The sequence below is a fragment of the Lepidochelys olivacea genome, assembly GCF_965140295.1.
Source record: "Lepidochelys olivacea isolate rLepOli2 genome assembly, chromosome: 5".
Taxonomy (NCBI): domain Eukaryota; kingdom Metazoa; phylum Chordata; order Testudines; family Cheloniidae; genus Lepidochelys; species Lepidochelys olivacea.
In genome coordinates, this window is record NC_140415.1 from 13759715 (window position 1) to 13785715 (window position 26001).

The 26001-nt window shown below is 44.9% G+C and overlaps 1 protein-coding gene and 1 long non-coding RNA gene across 3 annotated transcripts in view; one reads left to right on the plus strand and one right to left on the minus strand.

The window, feature by feature from the left end:
* Positions 1-11361, minus strand: part of ST8SIA5 (ST8 alpha-N-acetyl-neuraminide alpha-2,8-sialyltransferase 5) — an 83195-nt gene extending 71834 nt beyond the window's left edge. For both annotated transcript variants that reach the window (XM_084628054.1, XM_084628055.1), the window contains exon 1: positions 10454-11361. In XM_084628054.1, the coding sequence (XP_084484180.1) occupies positions 10454-10584 (131 nt within the window). In that variant the 5' untranslated portion in view covers positions 10585-11361. The remainder of the gene's footprint in view (positions 1-10453) is intronic.
* A 5027-nt stretch (positions 11362-16388) lies between these two features.
* Positions 16389-24212, plus strand: LOC311520304. The gene is made up of 3 exons (XR_014711549.1): positions 16389-16592; positions 23126-23247; positions 24137-24212. It is a non-coding gene; the product is annotated as an uncharacterized lncRNA (long non-coding RNA).
* The last annotated feature ends 1789 nt before the right edge of the window (positions 24213-26001 follow it).

Sequence of the window (26001 nt, forward strand, 5' to 3'; positions counted from 1 at the left end):
TCCAAGTTGCATGACAATCTGTTAGGCTGTTATTCACCGAAATTAGACCCCTTGAAGCACAAGATTAGTTCCCACTTACTATATTTTCTCCAGTGCTTTGTTCAGTCAAGTATTAAAGGTCTCCAAGTTACTGCATTATTTAAGCATCAAAAACTAAGTTTTCCATCTGTCAGAAATTGTTCAGATACTTTCGTTAAGCTCAGATAACTCAAGCTGCGTTTTAAAAAAACTTAGTACTTAACCCTTCCTTAGCGCATTGCATCTGCAAAGCACTTTACAAACATTACTTAATCCATTACTAAATTTAGTCTTAATCCAAGACTAAAGCACTTCATACTTTTCATGGAACTGTGAAGTAGGATAAGTGCTTCTGACGTCGCTGAAGATCTGGGGGTTGAAATAATGAAAATGATGGCTGTTTAAAGACAGAAGATTGAGCATACATTGCATCGCCACTACCTTGAATCATGTTATCAGCAGTAAAGAGTCCTGTGGCACCTTATAGACTAACAGACGTATTGGAGCATAAGCTTTCGTGGGTGAATACCCACTTCGTCGGATGCATTTCGTTGGGTATTCACCCACGAAAGCTTATGCTCCAATACGTCTGTTAGTCTATAAGATGCCACAGGACTCTTTGCCGCTTTTACAGATCCAGATTAACCCGGCTACCCTTCTGATACTTGTTATCAACAGTGTAAATCTGTGTAGCTCCAGTGGCTGATCCCCACCTAGTGTAAATTGCTGTTGTTTCTTTGAAGTTAATGGTTGTATCCTAGTTTACACTAGTTGTTGATCTGACCCCTTAACTTTGGAGTGGTGTACACAGGCACAAGCTCAGAATGTTCACAGCTGTGAAAAATTCACAGTGATCAAGAGGACAGACAGATGGACGAGGGGGAAGAAAAGCTTTACAAGTAGTGTCACAGAGCAAGTTTGTGTAACATCTAAAGAGTTTGGATCTTTTATTCAATATAGGTTTCAGAGTAGCAGCCGTGTTAGTCTGTATCCGCAAAAAGAAAAGGAGGACTTGCGGAACCTTAGAGACTAACCAATTTATTTGAGCATAAGCTTTCGTGAGCTACAGAAGTGAGCTGTAGCTCACGAAACCTTAAGCTCAAATAAATTGGTTAGTCTCTAAGGTGCCACAAGTCCTCCTTTTCTTTATTCAATATAAGCACTCAACATAAGTTTCCCATAATGACAGGTTTCAGAGTAGCAGCTGTGTTAGTCTGTATTCGCAAAAAGAACAGGAGGACTTGTGGCACCTTAGAGACTAACCAATTTATTTGAGCATAAGCTTTCATGAGCTACAGCTCACTTCATCGGATGAATCACCTTCCTCAACTGTTGGACAATTTCATCTGTGTAAGCAAAAGGAGCATTGAACGCTAACGGGTGCCTACTCGGGACTCGTCTTCCTAGAATTTCCCACTGTTATCACCTGTACTAGCAGTGATGTTAGTGAAGACCAGCTGCTGGCATTCAGTATGACAGTGTTTGGTGCTCTTACTGTTATCACAGGTGGAGCTGCAATGATGAGCCATTTTAGGGTAATGGGCCATATCCTCTGCTGGTGTGAATCAGGGGAGTTCCACTGAAGTCAATGAAGCTAAACTGATTTATACCAGCTTGGGACCTGCCCTGATATGTTTAGTGTGGACAAGACCCACAGAATCCCTTTATATTCAGCACTGTATTGTGCTGATGTGTACATAGCTCCTATTAGTGATAATGAATAACCAGTGGAGAGTGAGAGAAGAGTGCACCATGCAGAGTGCTCGTGTACTCAATAAGATATGAAACGCAGCAGTAGCAGCAACTGGTATAACCAATTTTAAAGAGGAGTAAAGAGTTAGGCTATGTTGGGAATCATTAGGAAAGGGATCGATAATACGACAGAAAATATCATTTTGCCGCTTGTGACAGGGTGTGCATACCCCGCACTAGCCAAGAGGGGGTTAAGCCCACATTATGGACAGCAGAAGTCCTGCCCCCTAGGCCAGACTGGGCTTGCTCCAGATGCTGCAGCAGTATACAGGGAGGAAGCCCAGATCATTTGGGGCTGGATGCCGGAGGGGAAGGATCTGTGCTGGAATGGAAGCTCCTGCTGAGGACTGGCAGCCACTACGGCCTCTGCCTGTGGAGATCAGAGGCCCCAAGGGTCAGCTTGGACCCCTGCGAGCAACAGAGCCCCAGGAAGTGACCAGTGCTGCGGAGCCAGGAGACCCCAAAGCCTCATGGACTGCCACACCAGAAACAACAGTAGGAAGTGACCCAGGGAGGGTGATGGAGTGGTATCTCCCACCCAGGTAAGCTCAGCGCTGTGCCAGTGACAGACCGCTCCACCGCTGCCAGGGCCCTAGGTCGGGACCCAGTGGAGTCAGGTGGGCCCATAACCCCCTACCTGGGTCACCACGACCCTTGCTGGTGGCCCCTTGGGTCCTGGCTACGAGGCCATGCTGCCCTTCACCAAAGGGCCGCGCTATTGACGCTGGCTAGTAGGCCACGGTGCTCAAGGCACTGGGACTATTAACTTTATGCTGGTCCTTAGACCCCGGGGTGGAGAGGTAAGAGACAGACAAGCAGACTTAAAGGTGGCCCTTTTTGGGCCGGGGTGTGCATACACTGCTACAGCCCTATATAAATCCATGGTATCCCCACATCTTTATTACAGCGTGCAGATCTGCTAACCCCATCTCAAAAAAAGATATACTGGAATTGGAAAAGGGCAACAAAAATGATTAGAGGTATTGAACAGCTTCCACATGAGGAGAGATTAATAAAACTGGGACTTTTCAGCTAGGAAAAGAGACGACTAAGGGGGGATATGATAGAGGTCTATATAATCAGGGCTGGTGTGTAGAAAGTAAATAAGGAAGAGTTATTTACTCCTCATAACACAAGAACTAGGGGTCACCTAATTAATAGGCAGCAGGTTTGAAACAAGCCAAAGGAAGTATTTCTTCACACAACGCACAGGCAACCTGTGGAACTCCTTGCCAGAGAATGTTGTAAAGGCCAAGACTACAGCAGGGTTCAAAACATTCATGGAGGATAGGTCCATCAATGGTTATTCGCCAGGATGGGCAGGGATGGTGTCCCTAGCCTCTGTTTGCCAGAAGCTGGGAATGGGCAACAGGGGTTGGATCACTTGATGATTACCTGTTCTGTTCATTCCCTCTGGGCAGGGGTGAAAGAAGAAATAGGGACTTACCAGTACAGGTCTGGGTTGGGGCCGTCTGTGGCCCCCGGAAGGGGCGGGGTTTCAGGTGGAAGGGGAAGGATGGGGGGTCAGAGCCAGCCCCGGCCCACCCTGTACTGGTAAGAGCCCTCCCCTTCCCAAACCGGGGTAGCAGCAGCAGCCGGGGGCTCCAGCAGCAGTTTAAAGGGCCCAGGGCTCGGCCGCTGCTACCCCAGGGCTCTGGCAGCAGGGCTCCGGGGGCTATTTAAAGGGCCCAGGATTCCTCTGCTTCTACCGCCCTTGGCCCTTTAAATAGCCCCCAGAGCCCTGGAGTAGCAGCGGGACTCCGGAGGCTATTTAAAGGGCCGGGGCCGTAGAGGCAGCGGGAGCCCTGGCCCTTTAAATAGCCCCCGGAGCCCCGCTGCCATTACCCCAGGGCTCCAGCAGCAGGGCTCTGGCAGCAATTTAAAGGGCCTCAGGCTCCAGCCGCTGCTGGGAGCCCCAGGCCCTTTAAATTGCCCCCTGGGGAAGCCGGCTGCCCCGTTACGGCGCACCGGCTCTTGCTTTCACCATACCAGTGCATACCGGCTTACTTTCACCTCTGCCTCTGGGGCACCTGGCATTGGCCACTGTCGGAAGACAGGATACTGCGCTAGATAGATCTTTGGTCTGACCCAGTATGGCCGTTCTTCTGTAATGGTGAAATGTAGACGTACAACAGTGCGGCAGCAGCTACGTTGCTCTAGCATTTCAGTGTAGACACTCACAACAGTGACGGGAGGGGTTCTCCCATCACTGTAGTTAATTCATGTCCCAGAAAGGTGATGGGTAGGTTGCTGGAAGAATTCTTCTGTCAACCTATCTCTGTCTACACCAAGGGTTAGGTTAACTACTGCACTCACGGGGTGTGGATTTTTCACACCCCTGAGTGACACAGCTGGGTTGACCTAACTTTTTTGGCTAGACTTGTCCTTAAAAACAATAGACTTTGGGACAGAAATGCTTAACATAAAGTGAGAAACTGACCAGGGTTTGAGGCTTTGTTGTCTCCTTCAATCTCCAATGTCCTTCTGCTCCTAAGAAAACCCAGACCAATAGCAAAACTTTGTTTCACACTCCGATAGGTAATTTGCCATGAGTCAGTGATGTAGGACCTTAGCTGGTACTTCATTTCACCAAGAAAATATTTCCGTTTTGGGTGGGAAAGTTCTCTAGTGGACAGAGCACAGGACTGAAAGTCATGAGATCTGACAAATTCAGTGACCTCAGGCAAGTCAATCCATTTCTCTGCTTCACTTTCCCAGTCTGCACAGAAGCTGATAACTCTCTCGTGTGGGTGTTGTGAGAAGTAGGTAACTGATGTCTAGGTTGCAGTCCGTGAATGCAAGATGCTAGGGACGTGCCAATGTTGGTGTAATCTTTCATTTTAAGAGGGTGATTTTTTTTAAGCACTAGGTGCCAGTATATAGTAGGTGAGATTTTATGCTAACTTAGAATGCAGAAAGCCTTTAAATACTTTAGTGCATATACTCCGAATGGGAAGGTTTACTGTTTCTTGCTCACCATATGGTTGTTTGAGAATTGTTATATGTGTTTCTAGTGAGAGCCGCAATGGAAAACTTCAGTTAAGTTCTTTAATAAACTTTAAACATTATTCTAGTTACCTGCATGTAATTCAGAGGGCCAAATTCTCTTCTGCATTTGAGCCCCACTCCGTGAGGGAGTCAGGACAGTAGAGGGCTGGCATCTAATGGATTCTATGCCAGCGGAAGATAAATGTAGCAGACAACAAATCAGCTACATTTTCCTGGTATCTGATAGGTTCCCTCCTTCCCCTGACATGTCCCCTATGCCATGGGTCGTGGGATGGAGGCAGCTGGTGCAGAAGCCACTTCTACATCTTTACAGGAGTGGGGAGCTCCCACACACCAGGAGAATGCTCTGCTATCCACTTAATGAGCAGAATCCAACCTCTTTGTGCCACCTGGACCCCACAAAGGGGCCAGATGGCAGTTGACAATCTGACTCAAAATAAAAAAAAATACAGATGCCCAATGTTGAAACAAAGCACACACTAGAGCATGCTGTGCTCTGGATAGATATAAGAATCCCCAGGATTTAACCAACTTCAGCAGATCAATGGAGAGGACATTTTTAATCATGTCACATAAACCCTGCAATAAAAATAATTACCCCAGAGATCAGTATTAAAGAAGCCTAATTGTGTCTGACTTTATCACCCTTTGATATAGCCACTAAGCCCACCCTTTCCTGCTGTCAGATTCCCTCTCTAGAAATCTTCCAACATTTGGTTAGACTTTAACAGGTTCATGTAAGATACACAGCTGAACCTTGCTTGTCTTAGTCGTGCAAGTCGTTTCATTTCCTTTAGTGGAACTCCTCAGGGACTATGGTGAGCAGGATTTGGTCTTCACATATTTTAGTAACATTGTAAAAATGGGGGTGGGGTGGGAGGCAAGGAAGGGCTATTACATGGTGTGTGTCAGTTTCCTGTGTCTATGGGTCTGATCCAAAGCCCACTGAAGTCCACAGGAATTTTTCCACAGATGTTAATGGATCAGGTCTAAAAGCTCACGTCACATGCCATTCTTCTTCCTCTTGAGTCTCCCAGAGTTCTATTCCTTCCTGTCACAGTCCCTGAGCCAAAGCCCGCAGTTCCTGTTCGGGCAAAAACTTCCACCGTGTGCAACAGGAGTTCAGCCCAAGTAAGGATGGCCAGATCTGGCTGCTTGATTTTAATCCATGCACCTGTTTTCCTCCTCACCCCCACCCCCCACCACCTGTTTAGGTTGCTAGAATTTCAGCATCTGTGGAAGGGGGAGGAGAGAAGGGAGGGTTCCTGACATAAGCCTGGACCATCCCTTGCATCTCAGTGAGCGGAAGTGACCTGTCAGAGAGTTCCTCTTGTGTTGTGTGGTCTCTCTCCTCATCAAGCCCATCCACAGGGAAGGGGCTTTGGGAGCAGAACTGTGGGTGGAGCACAGAACTGGATATGCTCCTTGGCAGCATCTACGTGGAGATTCAGGCAGGAATTAATACAGCTGGGAGCTGAGTTAATTTCCTCTGTTTCCCTCCGCACCTGCCACCACGCGGCTACAGGGGAACTCAATAGCAGCATGCGGGCATCAGTGCAGCAGCATGAATGCACCATTCAGGATGCCTTTTGCCTCCATGCATCTGGTCAGTGGAATGTCTTCCCTGAAGAGCCCTGAGATCCCTGGCACCCCTGCCATCTTTGCTGGCCCTTTTACTCCTCTCATGAAATGATGCTTTAGCCCAGGGGTGGCTAACCCAAGCCTGAGAAGGAACCAGAATTTACCAATGTACATTGCAAAGAGCTGCAGTAACACGTCAGCAGCCCCCCTCCTCTGCTCCCAGCACCTCCTACCCACCAGCAGCCCCGCTGATCAGCGCCTCCCCCTCTCTCCCCGCACTCCCTGATCAGCTGTTTCGTGGTGTGCAGGAGGCTCTGGAATGGGGGGAGGAGCGAAGGCACGGCAGGCTCAGGGGAGGGGGCAGGAAGGGGTGGAGTGGGGGCAGGGCCTGTGGCAGAGCCAGGGGTTGAGCAGTGAGCCACCCTCCCCCGGCACATTGGAAAGATGGCGTCTGTAGTTCCAGCCCCGGAGTCGGCGCCTCTACAAGGAGCCGAATATTAACTTCTGAAGAGCTGCGTGTGGCTGCGGAGTCAAAGGTTGGCCACCCCTGCTTTAGAGGAACTCAGGGTATGTCTACACTGCAGGCTCACTGATGACAGCACGTAGGGTATGTGTCGCTACGCATCGCAGCAAAAAGCTGGCTGCATCTGCACTGTGGTGTGTAGCTACACGCAGCAGTGAAAAGATCTGCCAGGGGGTAACCAGCAGGGAAAAGCTCTGGCAGGTCCCTGCTGCCCAGATCTTTCACTGCAGTGGGGAAAGGCTCCAGCAGCGGGGAGGCAGCAGGACATTGGATGCGGGAGGCACCACTTGGGCACAGAGAGAGCAGTGTAGGGTACAGGTTCTGGCGTGTCCTGATCCGCCTGAGCAGTACTTCAATCTACACTGCTGTTTACACCCATGCTAGGGGGTAGGGTTGCCAATTTTCTAATCGCACAAAACCGAACACCCTTGCCCCGCCCGCTACCCCACGGCTCCGCCCGTGCCCCTCCCCTTCCCCAAGGCCCCACCCCTCGCACTCCATCCCCCCCTCTCTGTTGCTCACTCTCCCCCACGCTCACTTGCTCATTTTCACCCAGCTGGGGCAGGGGGTTGGGATGTTGGAGGGGATGAGGGGCTCCAGCTAGGGTGTGCGGGCGCTGAGATGGGGCCAAAAATGAGGGGTTCAGGGTGTAAGAGGGGGCTCTGGGCTGGAGCAGGAGGTTGGGCTGCAGGGGGGTGAGGGCTCCAGCTGGGGGTGCAGACTCTGGAGTGGGGCCAAAAATGAGGGGTTCAGGATGTGGAAGGGAGTTCAGGGCTGGGGCAGAGGGTTGGGGCACAGGAGTGGTCTCGGGGTGCAGGCTCCAGACCACACTTACCTCAGGCAGCTCCCGGAAGCACAACCGGCATGTCCCGCGGCTCAGAGGTGGAGGCATGGCCAGGCAGCTCTGCACATTGCCTCTGCCCACAGGTGCCGCGCCTGCAGCTCCCATTGGCCATGGTTCCCAGCCAATGGGAGCTGCAGAACTGGCGCTCGGGGCGGGGGCAGCATGCAGAGCCCTGACTCTGCCTCCATCTAGGAGCTAATGGACGTGCCAGCCACTTCCGGGAGCCGCGCGGAAGTGGGTAGGGAGCCTGCCAGCCCCACTGCACCGCCAACTGAACTTTTAATGGCCTCGTCGGCTGTTCTGACTGACGCTGCCAGATTCCCTTTTCGACCAGGTGTTCGGGGCAAAAACCGGACCTGGCAACGCTACTGGGGGGGGGGAAGGGTGCCGTGCAGTGTATGTACTTCACACAGTGCTGTAAGGAGCATGCAGTGTAGCTGTACCCTCAGTGGGTTCAGCCCCACAAACCCTTCCTGCCTTGCAGGCCCCTTCCTATTCCCACAGGCTTCTTGCCAGGATGAGACAATCTGGTCCGATGTTCTCTTTATGCTTGAAAGCATCATAACTTTACTCTGAGCGTAATTCGGGTCACTTTCCAGGTTTCTCGACGTACTCTGGGGAATTTCTCTCTGCTGCCTTGGGAAAAGTACAAGAGGCCTATTAGTGCTGCACGCAGAGAGTCCTATAGCACAGGCTATAGTAAAGCCAAAAGCACATTGAATCATAGTGAGGAACTTGGCCTCGTGTTCAGCCAGCATCCTCAATCTCCAGCTTGGCAGGCTGTGCTGCAACTATAAATATCCCACTTCCTCCCTAGAAAGATGTTCTTAAAACCCCCCAGCTCAAGAGCGTTATCAGGCGGTGCAACATATAAAGGATCTGAGGGGGGTCTGACCAACTTTGCAGCCTGTGTAACATTTTAATGGAGGGCCTGGTCCGGGAGGACGATAATGAGACACTAATCTAAGGATACGTGCAATTCTCATTAGCGAGTGGCCCAGTGAGCAGACCACTGGAGAACTGTAATTTTATTTACGCGCTGCTGGCTGAGTAGAGAAGAAGGCAGCTGCCAAAAACTTACGTTTTTTAAAATATGGTGCATTTATCCAAATGATGTAAAGAACTGCCAGCCCACAACCATAACCCATTGCAGAACAGTGAGAGACTGAGAACAGTGGGGAAGTGACAAATTATAGTGACTTTACATACAGCAACTGCCCTCCTCTCTTTAATATCTAAAGGCCTGATCCCGCCAGGTACTGAGTTCCTTCAACCTCCATTGTCTTCACTGGGAGATAAGGGTCATCACCCCACCTCAGGATGGTGTCCTACGTACTTTCTCCCAAACACTGGAAGAAAATGTGTCTTGAGTGGCACTGCAGGGACTGATATTCTCATTAAAAACCAAAGACACAAACCACTAAAAGTCACAGCTAAGCTTAACGTAAGTGTGTATTAACCTACACTTACAAAACTTGTGGCATCTCGTTGCTTCAGTTTTTGTGATAGCAACCACCAGAGCAGGACAGACTAAAATAACAGCACCAGCTTTTCTTCGCAAGTTAGAGCTTGGGAGTCAACTTTTGCCCTTTCTTGCATCCTTTGCAACCCCACTGAAGTCAACAGAGAAACACAGGGAATAAATCAGGACAGAGTTTGGCCCAGTAGAAGAATTTTAACTGCATCTTCTCCCCAGAACTGGGTTTGTTTTAATGTGGTTATTTTTCTACGTTATTCACTCACATTTAGGGCTTGAATTTTCCGCTACCCTGCCCCTTCTGTTATCATTTGCATCTGTGTAAGGTCAGTGCCTAGTGATTGTGAAACGTTACCATGGTGAGAGGAAATTTATCATTTGATAGTATTTAAAATGCATACACAGATGACTACTAAAGATGCAAGGCAGGGGACAATCAAACCATAAATCTTTTTGCCAGTTACTCTTAAAATTAAAACATAAAAACTTCCACAGCAGTCACGTGTTATTGAAGCCCAGGTGCCTAAAAGGGTTAAATAGGAATATTTCCCTTTGTAAATCAAAACCATCAACGATATTTTTTAAATAGATCCTTTAAGGCTCAGGTAAACACTTGACGTTCCCAGCGGGTATTTTGTTGGGACTGAGCAAGAAACATCAAATTCACCATTTTCAGGCTGATGACTGATGTGATCTTTAGGCAACACCACCGATTCATTCACACCATCCTTCTCCCAAATTAACACAAATACCGTCATGGAATAAAGTGAGCCGTTTGTTATTCTGACATCTGATATTGCTACAATCATGTGAATCTCTGGAAATACATTTGCATTTATTTTACAAAAGCATTAAACTTTTACAATGATCTCACTTCATTCTTTCTGGACAGTTTTGCCCTGACATACACAAGATGACACAGAGCGATGTGGCAGGCTATACAGGGTATAAATGAGGGCAAAATTTGGCACATTAGGCCAGATCTTCAGCTCGTATAAGTCAGCATAGGTCCAATGATCTCAGCAGAACCAGTGATTTACACCAACTGAGATTTAAAATACATACAATTAATATCTTACCTAGCATTTTTCTTTAATAACCCTGACAAATGCTACAGCTGCCAGTCACCTTCTCCCACACTCTTGCCAGGATGTTCATGCTATTGGTGCATGATTGGATTCCCCTTTGCACCAGAATCTCTGTCACAAATATGTCTGATCAGATAGAACTTTTTCTGCTACCCTCTTACCTCTTGAGATAGTTTCTCCCATACAGTATCTGCTGCAGCAAAGTGACCACAGCAAAAGTGCAGATGAAGATGAAGAACAAAGTTCTGTTCCCCAGCAAATCCCTGCTTGACGAGGGGTCGCTGTATCCCATCCTTGTGCAAAAAGCTTACTTAAGCTCTGTTGGGTAGAATTCAGTTCATTGTAGCATTCAGGCTCTTTTCACTTGAAGGTGGTGGGAAACATTTGCTAGCTTTTCTGTGAGAAATCCAAGGACAAGGTGTCCCGTTGTTCAGCCTTGCGTCCCCCTTCTTGCCCCTTTTGGTTGTTAACTAAAGAACTGGGCGCAATGGCTCATTCCACTGTAAAGTTTCCAGGAGCATTAGATGTGGGTAACATCTAAAAATCTATTCATAGTTCTTTCAGACGAAGCCGTTTGTGCTGTGCGCGAGGCATTCTGTTCCCTGCAGTCTCTCTCACATAAACCCGCTGCTAACAATTATCTACTTCAATCCCGCTTTGATATTCCAGATGGGAGAAGCTGCAAATAAAACAGAAAACTGCAGTCAGTGGAAAATACAGGGCTCCCGCAACCTTTTTCGGCAGCACATATCATCAGCTCTTCTTTGCTTCTGCTCAGTGATTCCAGTGAAATGCACTTGCAGGGAGACGTGACCGGGGTATACTATTATCGAACAAGTATGTAATGATCATGAGGCTTACATTCCAGCCCCCTGCAAAAACAGCAGCAGCAATCTGGTTAGGCTATCATGAAAAGCTGCATTTTATTTAACAAGGTGAGGTTCAGATAATGCCTTTGATACTGTAACATTTGCGTACAGCATGCACTGCCTTTCGTCATCGCTGCTCTCTGTTTGGGTTTCTAGGTTTTTCCTGGTTATTCCTCCAGAGTAAGCATAAGCAAGGTCACTGTGCATCTCTTCAAGGACAGAGCTCTCAGTTCCTGCATGCTGATTTACTGGGGGCTCTGGATAGCCTCACAGCCGCAGATGGGAATATTGACTTTCAATGCAATCTTAAAGAGCTATTCATCTAAAGAGACAAATATTCTGATTGTTCCTCAACCATGAACACTTCTCTTGTTATAAGGTGAAAGAGCGAGACCTTGCCTCCAGCCATCAGAACTGTTCTTAAGCTTTCTAGTTGCTGGTAGAGGCTCGAGCCTGCTCTCATTTGAATCAATGGGAGTTTTGTCATGGATTTCAGTGGGAGCAGGAGTGGGGTCCTGAATGTTTATTTCTGAAAGCAGTGACCTATGGAAGGTTTAACCACAAATCAAGTGGCTCAGCTGGGAGGTTATTTTACCTCCATAACACATGAAAAAACTATCTTTTGGGAAAAAATTGGAAAGTCCTTCATAAAACAACATTTTTAATATGAATTTTTATATGATTTTATAAGATTTTAACATGAATAAACCTGCAAACAACTAAATCAATGTCCAGCCTGCCATTATCCCAGCTGTTCAGACCAACATGCCAGGGCCTATCCTGACAGGGTCTGAGCTGGCACTGTGCAGGAGGGTGGGGCAAAGATAGTACCAGGGGGCTGCAAAAGTGACATAAAAGTTATCTGCCTCAGGGCTATTCCTCAGGATAAAATACAGTCCTTTCAGGGCAAGACAAAGTACAATATAATTGTCTCTCAGTCCCACTCAAAGCTCCCATGTGGGATCCCAAGTGAAGTTATTACAATTTAGGTCTTGTCTGAAGTGTAGTTCTATGCTGATTAGTGGTTTCCATGGAAATGGGACAGTGGGGTCCATATTCAATACCTCTCACTGACTCTACCCAAATATGGACCGTTTACAAACAGAAAAACACCATCTTTTTAACTACCAGCCAGCAAATTCAGCCTGGGAACTGAGTCCAGATCTGTTCTTGGCAGCTCACACATCACCACCACCACCAAAGATTCTGCATTCCGAACACGAGGCCCATTCTCCTTCATTTACAATCCTTTAATGATGCACAAGGTGCTGTTGGATCCAGTACACTCTCCCACAGCTGTACTGAAAGAGCAGTGGTAGCAAAATGAAGTCAAAACTTAATTTAGTGACTACAATAATTATTAGGGTGTAAACTCTAGAGCAAAAACCATCTTTTCTCTGAATTGATACAACACCGACCACAATTAGGTCCTGACCATGGCGTCTAACACTATCATAATACAAATAAATAAAATTAATAAACTAAGCAAATTTGATTATGAATTCAGAGGGTCGACCTATTTTCCTCAGTTCATTTTAGCTCTTTAAAAACAAAATTAGCCATTTACTTTGTTCAGAAAAATAAAGGACAAGAATTTATTCATTCGTATCACACTGAGAGGAATAGACACACTGACAGCTGTATAATGAAGTCACAGCCACAACACGATCCCATCTGTCAAAGTCTCCACCCACAGAACCAGATATGGTCCTTCTAAAGATTTACGCACTTAAACACGTATAATATGACAGTGGTTTTATACCAGGACGCTCTGGGAGTTCCCTCCTGTCTAGCTGGGATCTAGCCAGCACCCTGTTGCCGTTCAACAGTAATGGAAGGGAAGTAGTCAGGAGTCCCAGGCTGAGAACCCATGTGATATGGACAGATCTGCCCGTGGAGCTTAGAGGAGAGATTTTGAAAGGCATAAAAGGGGGCTAGGTGCTCATTTCCCATTGACTTTGAAAGGGAGCTGGGTGCCTAATTGCTCTTTGTACCTTTGAAAATCTTGCCCTAGAAACCTGGTTTTCTTTGGAGCAAATGCTGCTGTCTTACACTGCTGGAAATCTGGAGTAAGACTACTGACTGCACCAAACGTACCAGAGAGCAGAATTTGGCCATTTACATATTTCAAGGGCTAATAGTAATCTCAGCATCAACCAGCAGTGTGATGCCTTGTGATCCTCCAGATTTAAGAGGGAGTAGCATTAGGGGAGGGGAAAAAAAAATCACACTAATATATTGTACCGCCCCAAACCAGAATATCCATTATTTATTTCTGATCCTAGCCTATATGCAAGTATTAGCTGCAACAACTCTCTCGCCTCAACATCAACATGGGTGCCATCACTCAGGAGTAGTCTGGCTACCTTTTTCACCGTCATCTGCTAAATCAGAGCTAACTGGAAAACATGGTCCTTGAGGACACTGAATTTTTTACATTCCCAGAAGAACTTTGTGTCCTTGAAGTAATGAACAGAGTATGAGGAAATATCTAAGAAACTCAGAGGTTTTCTGTGACAAATATAATCTTGTACAAATACTGTCCCCGGTAATGTGTGTAAAGGAAATTTATACTAATTGCCTTCAAACCAGCACTAGAACATATCAAAAGAAAACATAAGAACGGCCAGACTGGGTCAGAACCAAAGGTCCATCTAGCCCAGTATCCTGTCTTCCGATAGTGGCCAATGCCACGTGCCCCAGAGGGAATGAACAGAGCAGGTAACCATCAAGTGATCCATCCCTGGTCTCCCATTCCCAACTTCTTTCAAACAGAGGCTAGGGACACCATCCCTGAAGAACTGAGAAATCTGATGTCGATACTCAAATTTTCAAATGTGCCCACAATATTTGCAGGAGCATCCATGTGTGATTTTTTTTTTGCACTCACATGTGCATTCAAAATTGTTAACTTTGTCACAATTGCTCATTTGCACACTTGTTTCAGTGTCCCTTTGAAAATCTGGTTTTTCATCTGTGACCATCTCTTTAAAGCTTCCTACTCCCGGGATGAGTCAAATGAGACAGATTTTTTAAAAATTTTACACCAGGTGTGAGCAAGCATCTGGCACAGAAATTGGCTATCAGGAATGCAAGATGGGGTTGCAGTACTTTGCATCATGCATATCACTGGAACTAAAAGCCAGGTTGCATGCAACAGTATTTTCTGAGCGATGGTGTGACCTCTGTACTATGCCATAACATGAGCTACCAGTAGCACAGGATAGCCTAGATAGTGTTTCCCAGCCAAAAACCAAGCATGCAGGAAGCCTCTCTCATGCCACTGATACGGATAACACAGGCAACACAATACGACAGCCTAGACAGCACAATATTGGAATGTGTTAAAGTTAGGTATGATAATAATATTCTGAATGTCTATAGCATCTTTCACCTGACAATCTCCTAGTGCTTTACTAACACAAACTAATAAAACCTCAGAATACCCCTTTGAGATTGGTATGTATTTTATTTCCATTTTACAATAAACTGTCATGGGATAAGAGGGAAGGTCCTCTCATGGATTGGTAACTGGTTAAAAGATTGGAAACAAAGGGTAGGAATAAATGGTCAATTTTCAGAATGGAGAGAGGTAAATAGTGCTGTCCCCCAGAGGTCTGTACTGGGACCAGCGCTGTTCAACATATTCATAAATGATCTGGAAAAAGGGGTAAACAGTGAGGTGGCAAAATTTGCAGATGATACAAGACTACTCAAGATAGCTAAGTCCAAAGCAGACTGCAAAGATTTACAAAGGGATCTCACACAACTGGATGACTGGGCTACAAAATGGCAGATGAAATTCAGTGTTGACAAATGCAAAGTAATGCACATTGGAAAACATAACCCAACTATATGTATAAAATGATGGGGTCTAAATTAGCTGTTACCACTCAAGAAAGATCTTGAAGTCATTGTGGATAGTTCTCTGAAAACGTCCACTCAATGTGCAGCGTCAGTTGAAAAAGCTAACAGAATGTTGGGAATCATTAGGAAAGGAATAGATAATAAGACAGAAAATATCATATTGCCTCTATATAAATCCATGGTATGCCCACATCTTGAATACTGTGTGCAGATCTGCTCACCCCATCTCAAAAAAGATATACTGGAATTGGAAAAGGTACAAAAACTGAGCAACAAAAATGATTAGGGGTATGGAACAGCTTCCATATGATGAGAGATTAATAAGACTCGGATTTTTCAGCTCGGAAAAGAGATGATTAAGGGGGGATATGATAGAGGTCTATAAAATTATGATGGATGTGGAGAAAGTAAATAAGGAAGTGTTATTTACTCCTCATAACACAAGAACTAGGGATCACCAAATGAAACTAATAGGCAGCAGGTTTAAAACAAACCAAAGGAAGTATTTCTTCACAGAATGCACAGTCAACCTGTGGAACTCTTTGCCAGAGGATGTTGTAAAGTCCAAGACTATAACAGGGTTCAAAAAAGAACTAGATAAGTTCATGGAGGATAGTTCTATCAGTGGCTAATAGCCAGGATGGGCAGGGATGGTGTCCCTAGCCTCTGTTTACCTGAAGCTGGAAATGGGCAACAGGGGATGGATCACTTGATGATTACATGTTTCAGAGTAACAGCCGTGTTAGTCTGTATTCGCAAAAAGGAAAGGAGTACTTGTGGCACCTTAGAGAGCTTATGCTCAAATAAATTGGTTAGTCTCTAAGGTACCACAAGTACTCCTTTTCTTTTTGATGATTACCTGTTATTTTCATTCCCTCTGGAGCACCTGGCATTGGCCACTGTCGGAAGACAGAATACTGGGCTAGATGGACCTTTGGTCTGACCCAGCATGGCCGTTCTTATGAACAATAGGTGAAACTGAGACACAGAGAGGTTAAGTGACTTGCATGAGGTCTCACCATGAGTCAGTGGCAGAACTTGGAAATGAGCTTAGGAGTTCTGACTCTCAATCCAGTACTCTAATGTTTCCTCCCTCCCATTAAATTGCTGGGCTATCTAATTCTGTGAAGCACCCTAATTATCGGATGTTAAAACTATAAATATTGTGGCAAAGTCACGCCTCTTGTAGCTCTAGGTACACAACACTCTGATGCCTATACTATGAGGCTGCAAGCGGCAGCCTCTCTCTCACATACTGCTGGCCCATATTGTGGTACGTGACATGTTTGCTAAATACTGTCAGGGATAACCCATTGTGAAAAATTCTTTCAGATTACATGGTGAGACTCTGGGTGCCTTAGCACAAACATGAATGTGCTTCAGACAATGATATAGGGAGCCCATTGTTTGCTCAGAAGCCAGAATGAAGCAAAATTGAATTAGCAAAAAAATACTGATATCTAATCCCAAATACTCGGGGAAATCTTCATTGAAAGCTGATTCTGTGCATCTGAAGTCTGCAAGCCAGCTCCATGCAGTGAGATTGGTAAAAGGACAGAATCTGGTAAGAATCCTACTGTACTTCTTATGTTCAGAGGTGCACCAGAATTTTCCTTTCTTCATAGACATCATAAGGGCCTCATCTTGTAAACTGCAGCACATCTGAGTGCAAACGGGACAGAGAGCTGCATATTCTATTCTGATTTCTGATTTCAGTGAGTCTATATTTGCAGATCTGATTGAGGATTTTCATATCCATCCTTCCACCAATCCTTGTTTAAGTCTTTTACTGATGATGGGTTGTAGTTTTATTTGATGACAAAGATATCTAAAGCCTTAGATAGTTATTATTTGGGGGTGGGGGCTTTTTAAGTTTGTTTAAATCAAAATAACAATTATAAATAGCATATTAAATTTGAGTCAAAATTTCAAACATACTACGTCACTTTAAACTTACTTTATGCTTGTGTTAATTACTGGGGCCCTGATTCAGCAAAGCACAGGCTTAATATGCTTAAGCGCTTTGCTGAATACGGAATTCATAAAATTAAACATGTACTTGGAATCATAGGACTGGAAGGGACCTTGAGAGGTCATCTAGTCCAGTCCCCTGCACTCAGGGCAGGGCTAGGTACTAGACCAGTGGTTCTCAAACTGTGGGTCAGGACCGCAAAGTGAGTCATGACCTTGTTTTAATGGGGTTGCCAAGGCTGGCTTAGACTTGCTGGGACCTGGGACCAAAGCTGAAGCCCGAGCCCCACTGCCTGGGTGGCAGGGATCAGGTTACAGTTTTGACCCTCCCCCTTCTCCTCCTGCCCAGGGCGGTGGAGCTCAGGCTTTGGCCCCCACACCTAGGGCAGTGGGGCTCAAGCAGGTTCAGGATTTGGTCCCCCCTCCTGGGGTCGTGTAGTAATTTTTGTTGTCAGAAAAGGGTCGTGGTGCAATGAAGTTTGAGAACCCCTGTACTAAACCATCCCTGACGGGTGTTTGTCTAACCTGTTCTTAAAAACCCCGAATGATGGAGATTCCACAACCTCTCTAGACAATTTATTCCAGTGCTTAATTACCTTGATAGTTAGGAAGTTTTTCCTAATGTCCAACTTAAACCACCCTTGCTACAATTTAAGCCCATTGCTTCTTGTCCTTCCTCAGAAGTTTAGGAGAACAAATTTTCTCCCTCCTCCTTGTAACAACCTTTTATGTACTTGAAAACTGTTATGTCCCCTCTCAGTCTTCTCTTCTCCAGACTAAACAAACCCAATTTTTTCAATCTTCCCTCATAGGTCATGTTGTCTAGACCTTTAATCATTATTGTTGCTCTTCTCCAATTTGTTGACATCTTTCCTGAAATGTGGTGCCCAGAACTGGATACAGTACTCCAGCTGAGGCCTAATCAGCGTGGAGTAGAGTGGAAGAATTACTTCTGGTGTCTTCCTTACAACACTTCTGAAAGGAGTTTGGATTTTTTTGCAAGTGTTACACTGTTGACTCATATTTAGCTTGTGATCCACTGTGACCCCCAGATCCCTTTCTGCTGTTCTCCTTTCTAAGCAGTCATTTCCCAATTTTGTATGTGTGCAACTGATTGTTCCCTTCCTAAGTGGAGTACTTCGCATTTGTATGTAAGTGCTTTGTGGAATTACTGCCTAAATGAAGCACATTGTTAAATATTAAAATAGAGCAAATCAATATTAAATCTGTTGCAGATAAAAACCAACATAATTGTATTAGCATAATCTATTACCCAACACAATGTCTGGTCCCTCATGGGTGCCATAAATCCCTGAGTGATTCAGTTAAGTCTAAGATCCAGATATTAAATGTGAGCAAAGCTGAAAGTGTCCATGGTCTTTTGAGGCCATGAATAGAAGCCAAAAGGCATTCCAATTCCATATCCTCTAACAGTGGAATGGCCTGGGTGGGATGAGACCTCACAGAAGTAGAATATGGTTTGCATGTTGAATGCCTATTAGATTATATATTGACTCACATGAGCGAATATGAAAGCAGCTCCATTCATATTACAGTCCATGCACATAGGCAACTTGTGTAAAGAGTGGGATTCACACACAGAGATTGCCACACACGTCTTTTCCACATTGCAAAAGGGATCTCTGCATGGGTCAGTGAATGGGGTCCTTCTTCCTTGGGCAAGGAGCTCCAGCACAGCATCTGTCAAGGTTCATAGCCTATAGTCGCTATTTTTTAATTGTTAGTGGCAGCTTATTGCAGCGTGTGGGTTATGCTTTCTAATAGCTGCTATATTAACCAGTGAATTTAAAAGAGTATTGTACTGAATCTAGTATTACTATTATTTGTAATACAGTAGTACACCAAGACCCAAAGCAAGATCAGGGCCCTATTGTGTTGAGTGCTGTACAGACACACACAGTGAGAGACAATTCCTGCTCAGAGCTTGGTGAATAGCAGATGTTTCCATTCACCAGCAATTCGGGAGGGGGTGGGGAGAGAGACTCATTTTGGCTTCAACCAAAAATGAAATTTTAACAACATTTTTGGCAAATCAAAAAAGTTAAAAAAAAATTCATTTCAGGTTTAGTTAGATGTTTTACTTAACCCAAAACAAAAATGTTTTATTTAGATTTTGAGCATTTCATATTTTTTAAATTTTTAATTCAAATTAAAGGAAATTTCTATCCAAAAGGCCATTTCAAATTGAAAAATCCAAATGTTTCATTTCCAAAATATCGAAATAAAACATGTTGATTTTTTTTTCAGATGGGGGGGCAGGATGTTGAGGGCGGGGTGTCAAAAATGTCACCCGGTTCGGTCCTTCGCTGAAATGTTTACATACCACTTCCTTCATCATATTATTAAATACTTTCCCACTTATATAGCACCTTGTAAGTGTAGCTCTAAGTCAGTGGTTCTTAACCTTTACCGCAGCCTACACCCCTTTGGTTCTCAAAATATGTTCTTGCACCCCTTATCAAAAATCATTGAAGTAGGTCAGTTCTTTAAACCTAGATATATTTTTGTTTGTATATTACAGTAATCGTTAAAAAAATTATAATATTAATAAATACATAGGTTTGATGAAACAAAGTAGTTCTACTTACGTGCCTGTGCTTAATTTGTGTTTTTGATCATTTACTTACTAAAAAAATCTGGCCTATCTCGCACCCCCAGAAAGGGCATCTTGCACCGCCCCCCCTCAGGTTCAGAACCGCTGCTCTAAGTGCTTTACAGAGTTGGGTAATAAAATTGCCATGTGACCAACAGAAGAAAATGGAGATAAAGATAAGTGTGATAACATCTCACATAATTTATATATGTTACATATATGTGGGGGATTAACATAAGAAAAGCTACTTTTGTATTAATTCATATGAGGCAGTACTTGAACTTACTGAAGTCTGACTGATATAGACCTAAACTTTCCAGAATGGCTAGTATTTAGGATACCTCTGGTTTTGGGTTTCCAACTCAACCCCACCCCTTAAAGGGGCCTGATTTTCTAAATGGCATCTCAAGTAGAGCTCTCAAAAATTGTGTCACCCAAAATTTCGAGACATTGATGAAAATTTAGGCCACAGAGCCTGATTTCTGTGGTCCTGCCTGCCCAGAATGCCAAATGTAGTCAATGAGAGCTGTCGGTGCCCAGCAGCTCAGAAAAATCTGGTCCATATTACTTACACAGCACTTACATATGTGTTACCTACACTGGTTCCATTCAGGATTTTGCATGGGGGCCCGAGGCCTGGCTCAAAAGAAACAAGCCATGAGCTGTTGAATGAGCCATGCATGTTCCTAATGCTTGAAAATATCAGGACCTTGCTCCTGCTCCCTAGTGAGTTCAGTGACAGCAGGATCCGCACCACTGGGTGAAATCCTGGCTGTACTGGAATCAATAGCCAAACTCCCATTGACTTCAGCAGGGCCAGGATTTCACCTGTTAAGTTCAAGCACAGGTGAAGTTTCTTTTTCCATTAGGTACAGTATTACTAGTATAATGAGCAGGATTCTCCTGAGCTTAGAATGAGGAATATTGCTAGAACCACACCTCATCTCATGGCAAAGTGCCCTTTGTGTATTTGTTTTACTGTTATTGTAAATGTGCTTCTCCCTGCACACACATTTATGTTACTGTAACACTGATGTATTTCAATCAGAAGGATAGATTTAATTGACCAGGATGACTAAGATCTGGTCTTGGCACATAGTTTGCTGTGACAGTGAACAACAGTACTTGAAATGGGGAGGGGGAATAGTATTTTTCCCTTCCCCCTCCTAACAGATTCCTTTGTATTGTAATAGTTGATGAATTAACTGAATGATTTGATAATTTGACATGCACAGTTATGCGCGCAGGAGGGGAAGAGATCAGAATTCAGAAATGACATGAAAGTCACCATTGTCCTAAGTGTTTCATCATTCTGAATTAATTTTGCATTTGTAAGACTAGGTTAATCAAAATGGATATATTCATTAGCTCCTTGTTACATGTATTTCCACAGTTGTCCCACTGTAATTCAGTTTTGGCTACTGTTCATTTAATAAAATCTCTTTTGAAGGACACTCTCTTATATCATTCATTAGTAATCAGATATTGAAAACAGCAAGGATTGACCTTTGACCAGATGTTCATACGAGTTAATTTTCTAGACTAAGCCGATATATTTTTAAAAGCCTGAATATTGTTATTTTAATGAATCAGTCTCGCTCCCTAAATTATTTCAGTACAAGGCACAAATTCAATTTTTTAAAAAAATCTCCCTCTGACTTTCATTGACGTCAAACACCTCACCCCTTCAAAAAAAAATTTTTCCTGGGCTTGTGGCTTTCTGCATTATGGAAACTTATCAGAGTTTCTACTGAAACTGTTCCAAAAGAAGAAAGCCTCTACCCAGATAACACTGCTAACCCTAGATATACACCTTCAGGTTCTCTTGGTTTTCAATTTACGTTCATATTGTGGGTCTAATTCATAAATTTTGTCCACACAACGTCAGGCCTAACTTGCATGCACAGTTACAGTGACTGCTGGTTCAAGCAAACCTGGAGCCCCCTGCAATGTCATTCTACCAGGCCTTTGGCTCAGGGTCAAAATTCACTGTGTGATCCTCTAATCTGCCATAAATGCCCAGGCCGGTATTACTTATTATATGTATTACAATAGCATCTATAGGCCACAACAGAGACAAGATCCCCATTGTGCTAGGCACTGTATATATCAGCAATTCTCAAACTGTGGATCAGGACCCAAAAGTGGGTCACAACCCCATTTGAATGGGGTTGCCAGGACTGGCTTAGATTTACTGGAGCCCGAGGCTGAAGCTGAAGCCCAAGCCCCATCATCTGTGGCCAAGGCTGAAGCCCAAGGGCTTCAGCCCTGGGTGGTGGAGCTCAGGTTACAAGCTCCTTGCTTGGGCTTGAAGACCTGGGGCTTTAGCCTGCCCGCTCACAGTCCCCCCTCCTGGGGTCGTGTAGTAATTTTTGTTGTCAGAAGGGGGTTGCAGTGCAATAAAATTTGAGAACGCCTGGTATATGTGCATATCTAATGTCAACAGACCCCTGGTCGTTAGCGGGCAGGATCGAACCGGGGACCTCTGGAGCTTAGTGCATGAGCCTCTACCACATGGAGAGCAGACTCATTTAACTCTCTCTAAGTAGTCTCAGTGCCACTAGATGGGACAGAACACCACACCCTGAAGGTGTGTGGGTTACACACAGTAAGAGGTAATCCCTGCCTTGACAATTTTATGATCAAAATAGACATCACAGAGAAAAGGTGGGAGAAAGGAAGTATTATTAGCCCCATTTGACAGATGAGGGACAGAGAGATTGAGTGGCTTGCCCAAGATTACAGTTAGGACCAAGATCCATGCTGAGATTTCAACCACATCCAAAGTTTGGGGATGTTTGGAACTGGGGAATTATTTCAGGTTCATTTCTACATGCTATGATATTCCAGCAAATTGCAACTACCCATGAAGTCACGCTGATAAAATATCTCCATAGTCCAATTTCGGAAAAAAACTGAAAACATTAAATAAGCTAATGAAGTTTTCTCAGGATCAGGCTAAGGCTAGTAGTTCTTAGATTTCCTGTTCCAATATGGGGCCTCATCCTGTCAAGTCCTGAGCTGAAGAGCCCTCAATGCTGCGATCAATGGGGCTGTGTAGGATCCTGTATAGGGTCAAACACAGTGCCTCTGGCCCAAAGATATTTAGTCTCCTAACTCTCCTAATTTAGTCTTCTACTGAAGTCAGTGGAAGTCAGGAGTCACCTTTGAGGATCTGGGCCTCTGTCACTAAAGCAGTTCTGGTCAGACCTGAAACCGCTGGGGTGTGCTGCCAAGGAGGCATAATCCCATCACTGAGCTTTCTTGAGTTTTGCTTTATCCTATAGAACCCAGCAGTTTACTTCAACCCAACAGTACATAGCTAGCACAGCATTGCTATCATAGGTCACTGTAATTCAGGTCAAATGCTTTCTGCATTTAGCAGTGTGTGGTAACAACCGCGCAATGGCTTTACCCTTCTGCTATTTAAGCAGCCGGGGAGGCTGCAACATGCCATTTGTTTAAATAATTGAGACGACTGTTTTTGATTGTGGGTTTTTTTTTCCTTTAAGCATGACAAAGGGAGAAGGCGGCATGATCGTAACAACGATAATAACCACAACCCATTATTAATCCAAGATGCAGGGAAGCTGGGACAGCATTTGGCCTACGGGATGCAGTGCTGCATAAGCAGGTATTGCAGAAAAGTCTTTGACAAGGACAAGCATCCCCAGGAGAGCTGCAGTTTGAGCAGAGGGAAGCAATGTGTGTCAGTTAGCCATGAGTTTTCCTGCCTTTAAGCTTCTGCATGATCATCATGAGTAGCAGTACTAGTATTTAAACTTTGCTTTCAATCAACCCTAGACATTCTATTCGAGCTGCCCGCAGTAATTCCTCTGGAGTTAAAAGGTCTGTGGGTGTTTTTCACTGCAGAGTGGATGGGAAGGTATATGAGGGACACTGTAATTCAGTCACTTTAAATCACTTTAAATTGAAACTTCATAATACAAAAAAAAAAAACCTCCACAAAAAAGTCAGCCTGAGAGCAGTTTCTAATCAATTAAGCCTTATTTTAGCAACAGGGAAGCAAGTTAAAAAAAAAGAATACGTTCTTTTGGCACTTTCTGATGCTTTGTCGAGCTGTTGCTAGAAAGGGCTTGCTGGTAACAAATGAAACTTCCCAGGACATTTTGTGGGCTTTGCAATTTTTTATTATTTTTTTTTTGCTGTCAAATGACAAACACACACAGATAACCTGCAGGAAATCGAAGCTTGAAAGGCGGTAACAGGAGCTGCACAATGCAAAGGGCGGCAGGGGAATGGAATCCTTCATCACCTCACCCCAGGTTACAGAACACTAGCAGAACCCCTCTGGGTTTGCTACCCTCCCTCTCACAAAAAGAGTGGTTGAGGGTGGATTGTCTGACCACACTTTCACCCAACCCTAAATCCCAAACCACCCTTTGTGTTTCTGCAGATTGATCCCCTGCACCAGGGTAATACAGATCCCACCTGCAACATCTATTGCTATTTTGGCCCTAAGTGTTATGAAATGATGTGTTGAATTGCTCTATATTATTCAGATACTAGATGTCTCTGTATGCGGTATAGAGCAGCAGTTCTCAACCAGGGGCTGCGGATCCCTGCAACTGAAGCACGTGGCCCTGAGTTCCAGTGCTGGGGTGAAACCAGGAACAGAGCTGCGGGTCTGAAGCCCCAAACCCGCCCACAGCTGAAGCTCCAGCACCCTCCCCGCCACGCCTGGTGGCTGAAGTCCGGAGCCCTTAATGCCTCCTCAAGACCCACAGGGCTAAAGCCCTGAAGGCCCCCCACACGCATCCCGTGGCTGAAGCCAGGAGCCTTGAGGCCCCCCTGCTGGGTCCTGAAGTTTTTATATTATGTTCCGGGGTGCCTCAGAAAGAAAAAGGTTGAGACCCTCTGGCATAGAATTCAGGACAGGTCATGGTAAACAAGGAAGACAAAGCAGGGGCTGAAGCAGCGCGGAAGTCTGGTTGTTTGGATCTATGCGTTTAGTTCTTTTCTTTAATAAAATGTCTCCAGTTTAAAAATCATGATACTAAGCAAGGGAGGGCAGGATCTGGGTCCCAGCCAACACAGGTAGATATTTCCCTGTAGTTTAATAACAAATGTCAGAGTTCCGTTACTACAGTTTATAGCACCTAATTATTTTCAGAATGATTCATGGGGGTTTCAGTTCTATTACTGTCTGTGAAGGGGCACCTGGAGGGCAGAACAAAGAGATTATTTGCAGGGATATTTGGGATAGGAATATTAGTTTGCTAAGGCCTGGTGTATTTGTTATTATTGGGGCAGTCATGTTTGTGTAGGCTGGTCACTGTGCCAGATTTACAAAGGTATATAGGTGCCTAAAGGTGCAGATAGGCACCTAGTGGGGTTTTCAAAAGTGCCTAACTCCCTTTTTTCCAATGGGAGTTAGGCACTTAACCAGGTTAGGTATTTTTGAAAATCCCACTAGGCACCTTTCTTCCTCTACCTTTGGCAATCTGGCCCTGAAGTCCTAGGCACATGGCCTCTCCAAGTTAAACCACAGGACCCACACAGCTAAAGCCATATGTGTTACACCTGTGCACTGTTTGATGAAGATACACCTTTAGTTACTATAAAGGATTCTACCATAGTTCAGAGGAAGTGCCTAACACAGTTAAAGATTCTGCCTAGAATTTAGGGCCACATTCTACTCTCCAATTCACACTTGCAATCCTGATTGAAGTCAATGAGAGTTGTCTGGGCACAGCCGAAGACAGTATTTACAGTATTGCATGAGCAAAGTATGAGCAAAGGTTCCCCCCTCCCCGCCCTCCTGCTGGTAATAGCTCACCTTAAGTGATCACTCTTGTTACAGAGTGTATGGTAACACCCATTGTTTCATGTTCTCTGTGTATATAAATCTCCCCACTGTATTTTCCACTGAATGCATCCGATGAAGTGAGCTGTAGCTCACGAAAGCTTCTGCTCAAATAAATTTGTTAGTCTCTAAGGTGCCACAAGTCCTCCTTTTCTTTTTAGTTGTGATGGCAGCCTGCCTCATCCCTGGGCAAAGGAGGAGCAGATCTCTTCTCTCATTAGCATCCCTTCCAGCTGACGAAGCACTGAAACAATCACTGTCCGGCCTGCCTCACCATAGTTTCCTTATAACCATACTTCTGTCACCCATGAACAGGCAGTGAATTTGTTTCAACGGCCACTGACTTTATAAGAACAAACACACGGAGGGTCAAATTCTGCTGCGAGTGACACACAGGCAACCCTCCTGACTCCAAAAAAACACTTATATTCACTGGAGCTGCAGCCTAGAATCTGCCCTTCATCATTCCCTAATTATTACGGACGGCTTGCCTTTAGCCATGGCCTTTGCATTTCACATTTCTCCAGCCATGGAATCCCCTCCCTCCCCCCTCCCCGCCCC